The sequence below is a fragment of the Thunnus maccoyii genome, chromosome 20 (assembly GCF_910596095.1).
Source record: "Thunnus maccoyii chromosome 20, fThuMac1.1, whole genome shotgun sequence".
In the NCBI taxonomy this organism is placed as follows: Eukaryota; Metazoa; Chordata; class Actinopteri; order Scombriformes; family Scombridae; genus Thunnus; species Thunnus maccoyii.
Window position 1 is genome coordinate 15,546,426 of NC_056552.1, and position 16,984 is coordinate 15,563,409.

At 39.0% G+C, this 16,984-nt stretch overlaps 1 protein-coding gene across 3 annotated transcripts in view; it reads left to right on the forward strand.

The window, feature by feature from the left end:
- The window catches only part of LOC121886400 (double C2-like domain-containing protein alpha), a 56,870-nt gene that overhangs the window by 30,273 nt on the left and 9,613 nt on the right, over positions 1–16,984 (forward strand). For 2 of the 3 annotated variants that reach the window (XM_042396328.1, XM_042396327.1), the window contains exons 3-7: positions 873–952; positions 2,450–2,524; positions 2,818–2,927; positions 9,700–9,826; positions 13,152–13,211. In XM_042396328.1, coding sequence (XP_042252262.1) covers positions 873–952; positions 2,450–2,524; positions 2,818–2,927; positions 9,700–9,826; positions 13,152–13,211 — 452 coding nt within the window. The remainder of the gene's footprint in view (positions 1–872; positions 953–2,449; positions 2,525–2,817; positions 2,928–9,699; positions 9,827–13,151; positions 13,212–16,984) is intronic. The other variant, XM_042396329.1, reaches the window with a different exon arrangement.

Below are 16,984 nucleotides of genomic sequence, written 5' to 3' on the forward strand. Positions count from 1 at the left end.
AGTTGTGAAAGTGTAAACTTTCCCAATCCAAATAAAGAGAAGGATAGAGCTGCTATCATTAATGTTACTCTAAACTCTCATTTACTAGCATCTTGGCACCCACATAATGGATGTTCCAGTCTTGAACAAGTAAAGCAATGTGTGACCCCAAAATCATGTAGTTAGCTGATCATATGCCCTTTTCCTTTGGAAATAACTGTAGGTTACTATGGTAGTTAGTAAGTTTGTTAGCCAGACATCAACTATTGCTCTAATTAAAGTCCAATACACACTGTCTCCAGTGTTTGACAAGCATACTGTGCCAAGATGATTAGAGACAGAGTTCAGGTCAGGGACTTCTATGTAAGCTTGATGACTAGTGATCACTACTGTGTCAGCAACATAACTCTGTTGTGTATGCTGCATCATGAACACATAACACCACCATCCTCAGTGTGTCCTCTCCCTCCCAGCAATCAACTTTTGACCTTCCACATCAGAGCTGTCAAACTGGGGTTCAGGGACCACCAGGGGTCCTTGAGCATTGCAGAGGGTCATCTTAACTACAGAGAATGATTTATTTAATGATATTTATTCAGAAATATTCCAATCAGAGAATATATCATATATGTATATATACATTTTTCAAACAAATAACTACAAATTGTTGTTAAACTAACAAAATGTGGTTTTTGTGAGTATCTTTTTGAGTGTTTACACTGATGCAAGGCTAGTAAGATTTTTACTGATAGTAATATACTTAGATAATCTTAAAATTTCCCTGCCATGATTCTCCAGCTTTACTCCAGGTAATAAAGTCATCAGAACAAAAGCAATTAGCAAAGTAACTGGCACACACGTTTTGTGTTTTACTTTTTATTAACTGCTTCCAGCCTCCTTGGGGACATTAGAGTTTGACCTACTGTACGAGAAAGCCACCAGCTCCTTACACTGCACAGTCCTGAGAGCAAAGGTAAATGCTGTCCTCTGAAAACTCCACAAGTAGAAACAAGTTTTCATTTACCTGTATGTCAGTCATATGTTTGTGTTTCAATCAGTGACACAAAAAAGCTGTTCAAAAACAATGCCTGTTTTTTTTGGGTTTTTTTTAGCCATGCTAGCGGCTGGGTTCTATAAGGATGGCAGTGTCAGCTGATCGATCAGTCGGCCCACCACTTTAAATATCTCAGAAACAATTGGATGGATTGCCATGAAACCTGGTTCAGCCATTCATGGTCCCCAGAGGATGACACCTATTTAATTTTGTGATCCCCTGACTTTTGCTCTAGCACCACCAGCAGGTCAAAATTTGACTCCAATACTTTGTACCAATACAGCATCATCTGTACATTCTGTTAAGTGTTTAGTGGCAAATGTTAGGATGCTAACAAGCCCACCTAAGACAGTGAACATGGGAGTCATTATGGCTAAGGCTGCATTCAGGAAACAAAATCCCCTCATTCATCTGAATGAGGCCAGTCCAGTGATACAGCTGGGTGCCGACGCATGTAAACACACATTTCTGGTAGATTACTTTGTAACGTGAATGCAGTATGTCTACTTTTTACGTTATGATCTTAGCAACAAAAATTTAATTATTGCCGCCATGATAACTCATCAGAGTTGTACAATCTTGTCTCTGAGTATTATATAACCCTCTATGCAGTGTTATGGCACCCGATGAGCCTTATAAATTCACAGATCTGTTACTCAAACTGGACTTTTTATTGCATTTCATGTCTCAGCACACCCCCACCAATGCAGCCCATTGTGTTGTTTTAATGCAGGGCTGCTTTTTGGTCTAAATACTCGCACATCCTCACAGAGCCGCTAGCATGGCTGTAGTCTCTTAGTCTTGTTAATTTAGACCATTATTGCAACTGAAAGGCTTAGTAATGGGAGCAATCACTTTAATTCAGAATAAAAACCTTCTGTTGTCATGGTTCAAAGGGACTTGCACATCAAGAGTCAGGCTAACAAAATCAAAATGAAGTATTTATCATTCATGTTGGGCAACTGTTAGTAATGGCTGGCAGACTTTACATGAAAATTATTCAGTGACTCCCATCTGAAGGTACTTCTCTCTAGATATTCAATCTGTAACTCTACAATTCAGAAAGCAGAAATACAGCTGATCAGCTTTTATGTTTGACTGATTTAAGAGACAGAAATTACTGATATGAAAATGAACAGATTCTCTGTAAATTTATTCCATCGTCCCATTAGTGTGTTGCAGAAGATTTTCATCCTTAATTTTTACATTATTTTAAAACAGGCTAATAGGCTTCAGTACTCTGGTGAACTGGAACTATGTGTCAAATTAAAACTCCCATCCTCCTCTCAATTTGTAAATGAACCCTTCACCTCTCAGTCTGGTAGTTGTTTAACAATTCATTATTGGTGTTGCACAACGTCCTCCACCACTCATTGCACATTCCTCCCTTATATCTTCCCTCTCTGTCTCTATAAGGGTCTGAAACCGATGGATTTCAACGGTTTGGCTGATCCCTATGTCAAGCTGCACCTGCTGCCAGGAGCCTGCAAGGTGTGATTTTATTATCAGAACATAATTTTAAACATCAGAACATCATTTAGTCCCTGCATCAATTGAAAAAGACTCCCAGTAACCTCTTACCCAGGACATTATTTGAATGCACAGTTTACTCTTGGTATAATGTAAAGTTACATTATGAAAATTCAAGTGCAGACCAGAAAATCTGCAACAAAACAAACTGACCTTGTAGCCGGTAAGAATTGTTTTCCTGCTGAGGTTGTTTGCAGCTCTGAGCAAAAGCTTAGCATTATTGTTTTCCCTCTCGTCTCTGGTGTGATGTACAGGCCAATAAACTGAAAACCAAGACTGTTCGCAACACTCTGAACCCTGTGTGGAATGAGACACTCACCTACTGTGGAATCACTGAGGAAGACATGTACCGCAAAACACTCCGGTAAGTGTTTGCTGTAAAAGCTTTCTTGCTATTTCTGTCCTCTTCCCTTCCTGCCTCTCTATTCTCTTTCACCCATCAGGAAGCTGACTCTTGCTTACAAAGGATTGCTTATCGCGTATCTCAATCACAATCTTTTGCTCTCTCTTCATAGGTCTTTATCCTGTCTCTGTTTCAATGTGTTTCCTCTCTCCCTCTATCTTCACTGATCCTTTGATCCTCCGCTGTCACCTCACTTTCGTCCCAACATCTCTCCTGTCCACTAGGCTCAGAGAAGATCTCCCCTCGCGCATTCTGAACCATCTCCTTCTCTTTGTCTTTCTTACCGTCTGTATCCCTGCCTCTCTTTCCAACTTGCAGTGACAGATTGAGGTCAGACTAAGCACCGTGGGGTGTTTTAATTTCATTGACCCCCTCCAGAGGTGACAAAAGCCGTGAATTGTCTCTGTCTGTGACTAAAACTTTGCCACTGCCCACGTGGGAGTGGGATTTAAATAGGATCGACGGTTGATCTCTCAGGGGAAATTAGAGAAACTGACCTAACATCGGCCTATGGCACTGTGTTACCTCAGCAGATCAGAAGACAGGAAGTTTAACCTATGGAAACATGTAAACATGTTGACATCGTTTACTGCAGTGAACTGATGTGTCATCAAAGATATTTTAATCAGGAACAGAATTTACATACATTTTAACAAGTAATGGTGAAGAAAAGACAAGTAATGGTCAAATGCTAGGCTCCCCTCAGTGTATCTACAAGGATAAACAGTAGAAAATATCTCAACAGTCGTGATTTGGTGTTTGTCACAAAGAATTTAACTGAACTCAACTGAATTTCAACAGTAATACAGAAAGAAATCCATCACAGAGAAAGGAGAGTTTCTGATTTCCCCACCGACAGCAGCTCCATTCAACCACGATAAGCCACATGTTGAAAAAAAAAGGGCAGAACTCTTATTTTTTACTTAACTTGAAAGACTGCAGCTACACCTACATGTTTAAATCCCGCAGCAGCAGGCAGCAAACTCAGGCTTGTTCTCCGAGGGTTATAAACACAAGGACACAAAAATGACCAACTTTAGAAGTAAATTTCAGGGAATATAATTCATAACAGTGTATTTTTATTGCCTTCACAGTTTACAAACTTTTAATTAATGTTCTTTTTTACATTTATTTTTATTTATTTCACAATGCTTGTTGGCTTTTGCACAATAAGGCCCAGAGTCTATGGAAGCCCATTTACGCAATGAGAGAAAAAAAGTGAAAAATAGTGGCAACTATCAATCTATAATCAAATAATCATTTTAGTCACTTTTTAAGCAAATATACCAAATATTCAGTGGTTGCAGCTTCTCAAATGTGAGAATTTGAAGCTTCTCAGTATCATACATGATAGTAAACTGAGTATCTTTGGATTTTTGACTGTTAATCAGACAAAACAGGATATCTGAAGATGTCTGTTTAAGATTCCAGAAACAAAATGATTAGTCAATTAACCAAGAAAATAATGGGCGGATTAATCAATAATCAAAATAATCATTTAGTTATAGCTCTAATTATCATTGGAATTTTGAAAGCATAATTTTGACTTTGCATCTCATATTTTTGTTCTTAGTATCCCATAATTTTGAATGTTTTGAATTTTAACGCTTCATCTCTTTTTTTTATTCTTGGCGGTAAGGGGCTTCCATAAGAGCCAATACAAAAGATGTAATTATGGTATTTATTTATGTATATTATTTATTTAAGACTCTTCAGCTGTGTGGACATTATAATATCTTTTTGGAGGAGCAGGAAATATGAGCTGTCATGGTAACAGTAAAATGTGTATATATGTAACTTACATTCTTCTCACACAACAATTCTACTCCACACTTGACTCTTTGACCTATCGTACTCTGACTCACCACTCCATCTTCAAGCCCTTTTGATCACAGCCGTCTTTTACTAATACTATATATCACACCATCTATTGCCTCTCTGCACCGACTGACTTCTTCTCTCTCTGTATATTCTCCTCTGCTCTCCTCTTTTTGTGCCCCAGCATTTCCATCCTCCTCGGGCTGCTATTCGATTCTGAAGGGTTCAGGTCTCCTTTTGGCTAATAAGCTACTAGACTAGAAATTACCTCTGGGGATGTCAACACATATCTGGTGTCCCCAGGCAACTGGCCCATTCCACCTTCCACATTTCTTCAATACTGCGTTTTATTACTGGAAACTGAAGGCAGCAGGTGACTGCGACGTTTCATTCCTCTGGTTTATGAATTTAGTTTGGAGTCAAATAAAACCAAGAGGCAGCACATTTTCTTCAAATATTGCTTCCTTAATTTTCTTCTTGTCACTTGCATGTCTTTCAATCACATTTACATAAAGCAAAGAAAAAGGCACTCATGCTGGCTTTCAGTTAGCCTGTAGCATTCTGATTCACACACACACACACAGATACACATGCACATGCACACATGCACACACAGATTTAAATAAATTTTTCTGTTTTTATCTCTCCTTCTCACCCACGTCACTCCATCCCTCGCTCGGTGGCTTTTGATTTCACATACCCAGCTTCCCTCCTCTCTCCCACTCCCACCCACTTATGCATTTCATGTGACGTTATGGCAGGTATAAAAGTTTGATAGGTCCATAATTATGGATTGACTTAACCTTACATTATGCACTTTCACAGTATCTAAATTCCCAAGGGAAGGAAAATGGTAATTACTTGTACAATGCGCGTATACAGATGCTAGATTTATACGTCGGTGATTTTCTGTCTGTGTGCTCTTTAATTCAGGTCAGGTTTATGTCAACAATTTCCTTCCCTCATTATAATGTTACCACAACATTAGGAATAATTAGATGAGTCATAATATGCACTGCTGTTTGACTAACTCCACCCTCACTCCCTCACAAAGCACACTTCCTCTGTCTAAATTGTATGTCTTCTTTCTCTGCCTCATTAATCAGTTTCTTTTATTTTTATTCATGTGTTCCCCTCTCTCTCCCCATCTTTTTCTTTTTCTATCTCTCAAGACGCATGAGGCCAATTTTTCACGCTCTGCTCCCTGGTTTACTCATGACCTGCAGAAAATAAAAACAGCTGGATGTGTCCTGGAAGGATTTAGACGCTCTGGGCTTGCTGTCCATAAACTGGCCTTCCGTGAACATCAAAGGACTTACTCAAAGTCCCTTAAAGATGCTCGTCACAGTTCTATTCCAACCAAATTAATAACAATCCTGGCAAGCCAAAGCATGTCTTTTCATCATAAATCATCTCCTGAAGCTTCAATCATCCTCCCCAACTGAGACTCCAAAAGAGTGATGTAACAGCTTCATTGACTTTTTCAGAGCCAAGGTCAACAACACGATGTCCAGCTCTTCCTCTCTGCTTCCTCCTGTCCTCAACACTCCGTCTGGGAGCTCGCTATCTCTACCCCATTATACGGGTGTCAGGCACAGCCACATTTCAGTCAGGTTTTCATTCAGCACAGAGCACTGAAACATTTCTGCTCAGGGTTGTGAATGACCTGCTGATGGCAGCTGATGCAGGGTCCCCTTCTCTCCTGATTCTCCTTGACCTGAGTGTTACATCTGACACTGTGGATCACATTACCCTCTTAGAGAGCTTCAACACCATTAGACTGTCAGACTCTGCACTTAAGTGTTTTCAGTCCTACTTTTCCCATAGGACTGGGTATGTCTCACTGGGAGGATGCAGGTCTAGATCATTCTCTGTCACCTGTGGTGTTCTGCAAGGATCGGTTCTCGGCCCCATCCTGTTTACCCTCTACATGCTCCCCCTGGTCATCAGCAGGCATGGGATGTCTTTTCATTGCTATGCTGATGATACTCAGCTGTACATCAAAACTGCCCCAAGCCCTCCTGCAGCCACGTCACATCTCAGCACCTGTCTTGAGGAGATAGAGGACTGGATGAGCACAAATCTCTTCCAGTTAAACAGTAGCAAAACTGAAAAGAAAATCTTCAGATCCTTCACAACATTATTCTGTCTAAAAAATGGTCAAACAATTTAAAAATTGCAGAAAATGCTTCAGAACTGAAGAAAAACACTTAGTCACGCAGAGTTTGATGCAACATTTGATTTACTGTGTATTTACAAAGAAATAAGTAAACCTGAGGCTGGTTCATGAAGCAGACACCCAAAACTGAATGAGAAACCATGATCTTATACACCCTGGAGAGTACCTCCCAGTGTGGAGCTATTCTCCAGGGTTCCTCCCATTTTCCAAATTCAAGGGACTTTCCACAGTTATTTCCCGTTTTACAATGAATTTGACAATTTACCAATAATGACTTCATTGGATAGGCATATGGCAATAACCCAGTATTGCCTTTTTCTTCCACTATTATTTCTGAATCAGTTTCTACAGTCAAAATAAAAGAAGCCTAAAGGCCTTTATTGATTAACAGTTACATGTGTTGATCTCTAATAACACATCAATGATTAACTATCACATACACTGGTTTTTAATGAATCATTGTTACAAGTTACATTACCTCTATTTCACCTCACACCCACATAGTGTCCATGCTGGTAAACATGTCATCCTCTTCTTGCTGTTTTTTCTTCATAAAGCTCACACTTGCAACATGTTATCTACCCTTGTTTGTTTTTCCCCAGACATCAAACGCCTTTTCTGGCACTTTTACCCACTACTCCTACAACGTTGGCCAAAACACCTGGTGTTTACTCATTATATTTCACATGAATCATCACTTGTTCTGCTGTAGTACACACATACTTTATTATGTAGCACAAACATATTATTAGGGTTAGCTGTAGTACACAAATACTATGTTGACCAAGGACACTACAAACTCTCCTTATAGGCACACACCTGAAACTTACCATACCTTTATCTCCTCAAGACCCGGACTACTGCAATGCGCTCTTCACAGGGATCCCAGGAGCATCCACAAGATCCAGAACATTCAGAGCATCGCTGCCAGAATCCTGATGAGTATGCGAAAACACAACCATATGATATCCCTGTCTCCTTCAAGATTAACTACAAAGTCCTGCTACTCACATACAAATCCATCAATGGACACGTGCCTCCCTACTTACAGTAACCGGTCATACCACAAACCTCCAGCCTGCCTGCAGCAGCCTGCTCCTCTGGGCCCCCATTACCAAGCTCACCACCATGGGGGATCGTCCACGCTTGTGGAAGAGCCTTCCTAACTACCTGAGGGCAGCACAGACCCTAGTCTCTTTTAAAAAACATTTGTATTGAGGAAGGCTTTTTAACTCTTAGGGCCCTATTTTAACGATCTAAAGCGCATGGTCTGAAGCGCACGGCGCAATTGCATTTAGGGTGTGTCCAAATCCACTTTTACTATTTTAACGCCAGAAAAATGTTCGATGCGCCAGACGCATGGTTCAAAGGGGTTGTCCATATTCTCCTAATTAATCATGGGTGTGTTTTCGGCATAACATGCAATAAACCAATCACAGTGTCATCTCCCATTCCCTTTAAGAGCCAGGTGCACTTGCACCTTGGCAGATTGCTATTATGACGGCATATTTGCCAAATAGTAAGAAAGAGCGCTTCTCTGCAGAGGCAACGGATCTGCTCGTGGGAAAGGGAAAGCGCACGATCCATAATGAGCACACTGGCCCCACAGCCACAGACCACCAGTTTAAGATCCTGTTCATTAATTTGTTGCAAATTTATCTTCGTTTGGTTTTTGAAAAGGTTTATTTTTTTAAATTACAGCTTTGGTTTCTTTAAAATAGTTTTGTTCAGTCATGGAGTGTCAGGTCAAATCAGCGGGATTTTAATTGCTGAAAGTATGGAAACCTGATCACTGTACTCTCAAAAATGTTAAAGAATATTTGTTAAATATTGTTCACAAATTAAATCATTAATTTTAATCATGTAAAGAATCATCAACATAGTTATCAGGACTTGATCAGCTCTCTAAGGTTCTGATCCGGCTGCTGGCAGCAGCTGGAAGCTGTCCAGATTTATTCCCTTCTTTAGTTTAATCATTGTTTTCACCTCATTTATTTCCTCATGTCATCATGTATTGACGCTGCAGGAAAGTCGATCTGTGTTCGATCCGTTGTTGTCCGCTTGTTTAAATACCTACGTGTATTGCCACGATTTGGTCAAATAATCAAACAATTGAATCCATTGTTACTGCGATTAGTTAATTCTGATAAATATTATGACTAAGCATTGTGACATGTATTTTTTAAAATATGTTAATATGCACAATAATAATCTTTCACATTTTAATCCTTTTATTTGTTACCTTTTGCATGTTTGTGCACTGCTGCGCATCCTGTGTGTGTAACAAGCAGAGTGTATGTTGTGCACCCGCCTGTATAGGTGCATATTACTATCTTGATAATGTGCCCTTAAAATAACAGTGAAACACTGCGCCATTGACTTTAGACCAGGTTTTTGTTGGTCAATAGCGCAATCGCTCTCTGCTGCCTCAAGATAGCAATGCGCCAACAATGCGCCTGACCACACCTTACTTTTAGACCAACACGCCCATGGGCGCACTGATGGGCGCAAGTGTCATTGCTATTTTAATAACGTGGGCGCTGGACAGGAAAATGACAACTGCGTCGGACTTAAAATAGCAAAGAGACTTGCGCTGCGCTTAGCGCCGCTCTGTGCCGGGCGTAAGATAGGGCCCATAATGTTATGTGTTCTATGTTATTAACAATTTAGCTGTTTCACTATGAATGAAAAGTGTGGTACAAATTAAATGTACTCCCCTTCTTCTGCCCCCCCCAGGGTGTCCGTGTGCGACGAAGACAAGCTGACACATAATGAGTTCATTGGGGAGTCGCGGGTGGCCCTGCGCCGTGTGAAGCCTGACCAGACCAAACACTTCAACATCTGTCTGGAGCATCCACCACCTGTGAGGAGAAAACAGAGGAAGGGGAGGGTAGAAAAAATATGAGGAAGGATAAGAAAGAAAGAGTAAAAGGCAGAAGAAAGGAAAATGTGTATGAGAGAGATAAACGAATGGATGGCACAGTAATGTTCAATTTATTATTGCTTCCTCTGTGACTCACAGCTTCATCTTTTAAAGCAGGAAAAGATGTTTGTGTATGTGTATGTGGGGGTGGCAAGGGTGTTGGAATGAGGTGAAGAGAAAAAGCAGGAAATTATTTACGCACCAACAGGGAGGCGTTAAAATGTCAATATTTAGTAGACATACCAATCCCCTGCTCTGATGACCAAACACCTGGGTCTCATAATATATAAAAGGCCAAAGTGTCTGCGCCGTGTCTGCAGCATTGTTTAAAAAGAGAAATTGTTGAACAAATGCTTCCTTAAGCTGCTGGACAAATGTATAGGCAGAAATATGTGTCACTAGAGACTGAATTTGAATCATTTATATTTGAATTTGAATTGCTCAACTTGAATAATTGCATCAAAAAGCTGAATTTGAATCATATAACTTGAATTTGTACTGTTTAACTTGAATAACTACATTGAAAACCTGAATCTGAATAGCATATTTTAAAATAGAATTTAGTTTGGAACTGAATTCCAATAAACTTAAAACTGAATGTAATATCATGACATTTTATTCAGTTGCTCTGAAACTGTATTTTGATCCTCACTGAAAATTCAACTCTCTATACATTATTCAACATTCAGTCCTCACAACTCAAATTCAGTTCTTGCAATTCAAATTCAGTTCACTGAGACACACACCTGGTCGTTGAGGATGAGCAATCAAGTGCAAATTCACAAGATACACAGTTATTTGAGATTAGAGATATTCTAGGGTAAACAGCGAATAAACTGGCTGTTTTTTCTGCTACATAAACACATAATCATAAACATTTAAAGCAAGGATACCATATGTTTATTGTAACAAAGACATATTCTAAGGCAGCACATTTTATAGTTTAACAATAAACTGACAGATAACAGTAGATGTTGAAAAGTAAACTTCAAAGGAAATATAACTATTATAAATAATAGTAAATACAAACAAATGCTTAAAAAAATGTAGATTTGGTAGAACTTTCTGAGGCAGGACCCTTGATGAGGTTGTAATTAAGTATTAGTTATAAATGATTAATAAATACACTAAAATAGATATTAGAGAATATATAAATAACCAGCCTTGTCGCCCGAATAGAGCATTGGCATTGTACGTTTCTGCAAACCACAGAAACGTTGAATATCTACGTTTCAACACATGTAATATGTAGCATATCAACATTTCTACAATACGTAGCATATTAACATCTAAACAATACGTATCATATCAAAATTTCAACAAAACGTATCATCTCAACATTTCTAAAGTGGTGTATTTCACATGCGATCTATATGAGCTGACTTTCCTATTAGGAGGAGGAGGGGTCGGTGGATGGTTAGGAAATTTCTTGGCAGGTAGTTGGAAATCAGCAGAGTACATTGAGACCACCTCGAAACCAATGCCCGCTCCCGTTTCAACCGACAAAAGCTGGTGTTTTGAGTGAGACATCAGCCGTTTTTATTTTATTTTTTATTTTATTTTAACCCAAACCATGATCTTTCCCTAACCCTAACCAAGTAGTCTTTGTGCCTAAACCTAATCAGACCTTAACCACAGCGTTGTCACACCATAAAACATCATTATGCAACGGGTAGAAATGTTAATATGCTACGTTTGTAGAAATGTTGATATGCTACATATCACACGTGTTAAAACGTATATATTCAATGTTTCTGTGGTTTGCAGAAACGTTCAATGCCAACGTTTTGTTCTGGCGATTGGGTTGAAATAACAACAGTATGCCATTAATTAAAACAAAACTTGGGTTGCCGGTTATGAAAAATCTCTTGTCTTTCTATTTAGGGATAATGCTGTTATAATTAATTGGTAATCATCAATAAAGGCTTAGTACCTTTTTTAATAAATGGATTTTGGTCAAGATCCTCTGCAGCCCTTTTCTGGATGTTCATTTTCCACAACCTGGCAACCCAAAATGCATTTCTATTGATGCTGTTACACTGATTCATAAAGCTTTAGTAAATTATGTATCACCCATTAATAGAGCTAGTAGTTACAACTTTTTATAAAGGGTGCTTTATTAGAAAGCAATATCACTGAATTTAGAAAAATCATGGTCTAGTTCATATAAAAATCCCTTTGCAGATACTTTACATGGCCAAAAGAACAGCCCAATTAAATATGTGGACACCCAAACATTACATCCATCTGTAATTATTCCAAAACAATGAGCACTAACAAGTTGCTACAAGAGCATCCACTCTTCTGACAAGCTTTTCCAAAAAAATTTGGCACCTGGCTGCAGCCATTTGTTCCCATTCAGCCACAAGAGGTTGGACACTGATGTTAGCCGATAAGGCCTGGCTTGCAGTCGGTGTTCAAATTCATCCAACAGGTGTGTGATGGGGTTCAGGGCTCTGTGCAGGCTGGTCAAACTCAAAAAACATTTCTTTATTTACCTTGCTTTGTGGGTATTGTCATGTTAAAACAGGAACGGGTATTCCCCAAACTGTTGGGAGCCCACTATTGTATAAAATATTATTGTATGCTGTAACATTAAGGTTTCCCTTTATTAGAAAGAAAGAACAGGGGAGTCCACATACATTTGGCCAGGTAGTGTAGTTTGAATTAAGCCAATATCAGCCAGTAATACTTGCTTTGTGTTCTATTTCAGACGATTTTTGCCTCAGAAATATAAATATTAAGTAAACAGACGACAAAGTATCATCGCCATTCTTACAGCCCACAAATAGCTTTTTGTGCAGGCTAAATGTCAGCCAGGTCACACATGGGAAAAGGGTACATAGAGATTGGAAGAATAAAGGGACAAAAGAAAGCGAGGGGGGTCCAGTGGAGCGTCAATAGACAGAGAGAGCAAGCGAGAGAGAGATGAGAAACAAATGGATTAAAAAATAAAAGTGGTGGAGAGCGGGGGCATGTGCGTGCTGGGTTTTTGTTCTTTATAAGTTGGAAAGGTTGTTGTTGGTATTAGATTGGACCCCAGGGGCCGGTGGCCACTCCGCGATCAAACGCTAAACCTCCTCTGTCATCCTGTGAACCAGTTGCTGTGTCAGGCCTGTAATTTTCAAAGTGGCTTCACCCTCGGCTCCACAGTACATCTATCCCTTTCTCCTCATCCTTTATCCTGCTTGTACAGCTTTTCTGTCGGTCACCTCCTCTCTTATTATGTGTCTCTTTCTCTTCTTTCTGCCCTCTCTGCTTCCAGCTGCCTTCACCGACTGCAATGAGCACAGCACTGAGAGGAATCTCCTGCTACCTGAGAGAGGTGACCACCATGACTCCTCTATCTGTTTGGTCATTACCCTCCTTCTTTATGTCCATCTTTCAACTGTCTTCAAGGACTTGTGTGTGATTTATGAATCATCATCGCAGCAGGTTTACATCTACTGTAAATTGTGTCAAAACAAATACATGAATTGATTAATTAGCAGACTTAATCAACAACAGTTTTGATAATTGATTACTCATTTAAGTCATTTGTCAAAAATGCCAAACATTCACTGGTTTCATCTTCTCAAATGTGAGTTAAGATCTGCTTATTTTCTCTATTTTGGTGAACCTTAGGCTCAAGAAAACAAAAGTATTTTGCACTATTTTCTGACATTTTACAAACATTCATAAACAGTTAATCAAATAATCAAGCAAATGATAATAAAAATCATTTTAATTTTAAAAGATAATCTAATTTCACTTCCTTTTCGTTTACTTTTACGTCTGATTTTCCCAAGACCTAAAGGTTGAGATGTGGGCCGTATCATTACATATATCATTTTGTAAATTCTGCTGTGTTGTAGGTATTTGAATGTATTTTTGCTACTGTGGCATCCATCAACTTCCATTCTTATCCGTATGATAGGACAATCAATGAGCAGACATCTGAAACATGAGTCATAATCAATCCTGCATTAACGGTATCCTGTGGAATTTTTTTTCACTATTTGCACTGCAGCAAAATGTTTTCACAAGAGAGTTCTCATTTTGTTTGCATGAGGACACACAAGGGCATGTTGGCGATGCTGTACACAGTCCTGCTGATGGTTTTGTGCTATTCTGTTGGTGGTGATAAAATGCAGTATAGAAATGTACCAACAAAGGCAGTGAAGAAGAAGAAATCTGCTGACCAGTAAACATGAATGTTAACAATGTAGGATTGAAAACATTTTTAAAAATCGTCTTTGTAAATGTTTCATGAGGAAGGAAATGCATTCAACACTTTTAGTTAGACTTCAAGTTTTTGCAAAGAAATGCTGAATGTTTACAAAAAATACTCACAGTTGTGTTGTGAGGTATGGAGCCTGGGAGTGGATTTACCCACTCTTCATTCATCGCACATCAAGAAGTAACTGAAGTTACAGGGAAAACGTCTTATTCATCGCTTTCTTCAAACCTCTGGCTGACTGAATGTGTTTGGTGCCCTAAACAAGAAGGGAACAGGCAAAATAGATAAATCGAGAGCACAAATTTTTAAATTAAGAGCATGACTTTGGTTTGTTTTCTCTGTGGCCCCTTCTGGGCTCCATAATGAGGCAATGCAGTGCAGAACATTTAAAATCAATTAAACTGTATAATTGAGTTTGGTTTTGTATTATGTTGAAATAAATGTAAATCTGTGGTTACCCGGTATGTGAAAGTACCAGCAAATACGTGCAAATATCCAAAACTGGAGAGCAATTTAATAAAAAATGTAAGATATACATAATTTTAAGGAACGGATAGTTGCAGCAGGCAGGCAATACACTGGTATGGTCCTCTAACTTACAATCCAACCTTACACCTGCTACAGCTTCTCAATGTTTAGACACAGAGATGATTTTAGAGCCAATCCTCTCATCACATATATGACTGAGGTGAAAGTAAAGAGCTGGTGTAGTAGCTTCATTAAGATAACTGGAGTAAAACAGCTGTCTCTGTGATTCTCACCATATTCATGGTTGTTTAATGCGTCATCTTGCTTGCTCTCCATCTTTTCTCACCTTGCAAACCCACCCACAAATGTATCTGTTTCCCATTCGTCTGTCAGCGTGTATGTTTGTAGCTGTGGCTGGCTACAAATTGATGCCTATTTTATTCCCACCTTCCTAATGAGTTGCTCTCTATCGATCTGTGAAGGTCTGAGCTGTTTTATTACCAGATACCTGGTGCAAATGATCCTATTTAATTGCGAGTTTTAAAGACTCTTAGTCATTCACGGCAGATGGTGAACTGGCTGTTGGCAGCAATGACGATTCCCAAACAAAAACAGAGACAGGGGGAGAGGGGAAAGAGAGGAAAGAGAGAATTAGGAAAAAAAGAAAGGGGGGCAAGCTGTTGAGACAATTAGGGACGGAGAGGGTGGGAGCGTGGCGTATTGATCGCCTTGCCTGTGTCCACCCCTCGCCTGAAGATAAGACTTAATGAGAGATGGAGAGATATAAAGGAGAGGAGAGACATTTGTTGAAGAATATAGTTGTGGAGTGATGGTATCCATTTTACGTGAGAATTACATTACAGGTACTAAAGCGGAGAATTTTCCAGTTTCTGATAACTTGAAAAAAATATGTACCTTCAGTGATGAAAACCCTAAAATAGCAAACATGCGTCTTTCCTATAAATACCATACATGTAGGCCTATTGGTGCTGTTGGCCATGAGGGTGAGTCACGGTCCTGTGAGAACATCGTCTTCCCCTTCTTCACCCTCTACTGCTGCCTCCTCTATTTCTTTCATCTGTCACTTTGAATCTACTCTGTTTATCTGCTTGTTGTCAAATGCTTTGATAACAGTTTGATGTTGTCTCTGGGAAATACTCAAGCCAGGAGCGACACAGCGGCATTAATGTGACTTAAAGGCGGATGCCTCAGTTTGTCGAAGACAGGTCTTTGCCATCGGATCCGATTTCACTCCTGTTTATTACTTGTTTTCAATGCAGCAGGGATGGTCGGGTTTGTCTCTGAGCTGTGGCAGATGAGCTCAAATGTTAGATGAAAGTCACTAAGCTCTTTAGGAGAGTTTAACTATACCACAGTGAAGGACACAGTGTACATTTTTTATGGAAAAAAAAAATCACACATTCTTCCTTTTACAGCTTAAAAGCTCAATTCATAAGCAACAAAAGACACCTTTGCTTGATTCAATAAACTCAAGGAGTTGGTTGCTACAGCCTTATTTGGTTTGGTATGACCAGTAGATTATGATGGCTAATGCTAGCTGATATTTAGACTTTGATGTATAATGGACATGACTGAATCATTTCACTGTCTTGATCAAACCAACATGTCCCAAAAAGGTACTGGGTTTCAGGTCAGGTTTGGGCTGTTCCTTGCATAAAGCTTTGGGATTGGATTGGGTTTTTTCAATATAATTACTTATTTTTATTTTGTATATTTATATAAATTATATTTTTCAATATAATTTTCATATATAATTCAATATAATACATTAAGAAATTTGACTGTGCCAATCGTATGTCTCCAACATGTCCTGTGTTGCAACTAGATACACAATTACTATCAGTAAATAATCTAATAAAGCAAAAATATAGCCTCAGGTTGGATTCAGGTCTCAAATCTTGCAGTATCAGTTGGGTTGGACTTTAAAGACACAGATAAAGGCCAGGAGCAGTCTCAGTTTTAAGCCCATACGGAACTCTGTTACTACTCTTACATAGAGCTGCAACAATTAGACAATCGATTTTGATAATCGACTGATCATTTTAAAGAAAAAAATACAAAAATTCTCTGGTTCAGCTTCCTAAATGAGAATATTTTAGGGTTTCTTTATTGTTCTATGACAGTAAATTGAATATCTCTGGGTTGTGGACCGTTGATGGAGATAAGGACATGACCTTGGGCTTTGGGAAACAGTGATCGACATTTCACAATTGTCTTACATTTTATAGACCAGATGAGAAAATAATTGACAAATTAATCAATAATGGAAATAATCGTTAGTTGCAGCCCTACTGTTACACTGTGTTTTAGCATTTAGCGTTATCCCACACTGAAGTTACACTAGCTCACTTTATAATCCATACTGCATTGCAATGGTCTATTTTCAATGC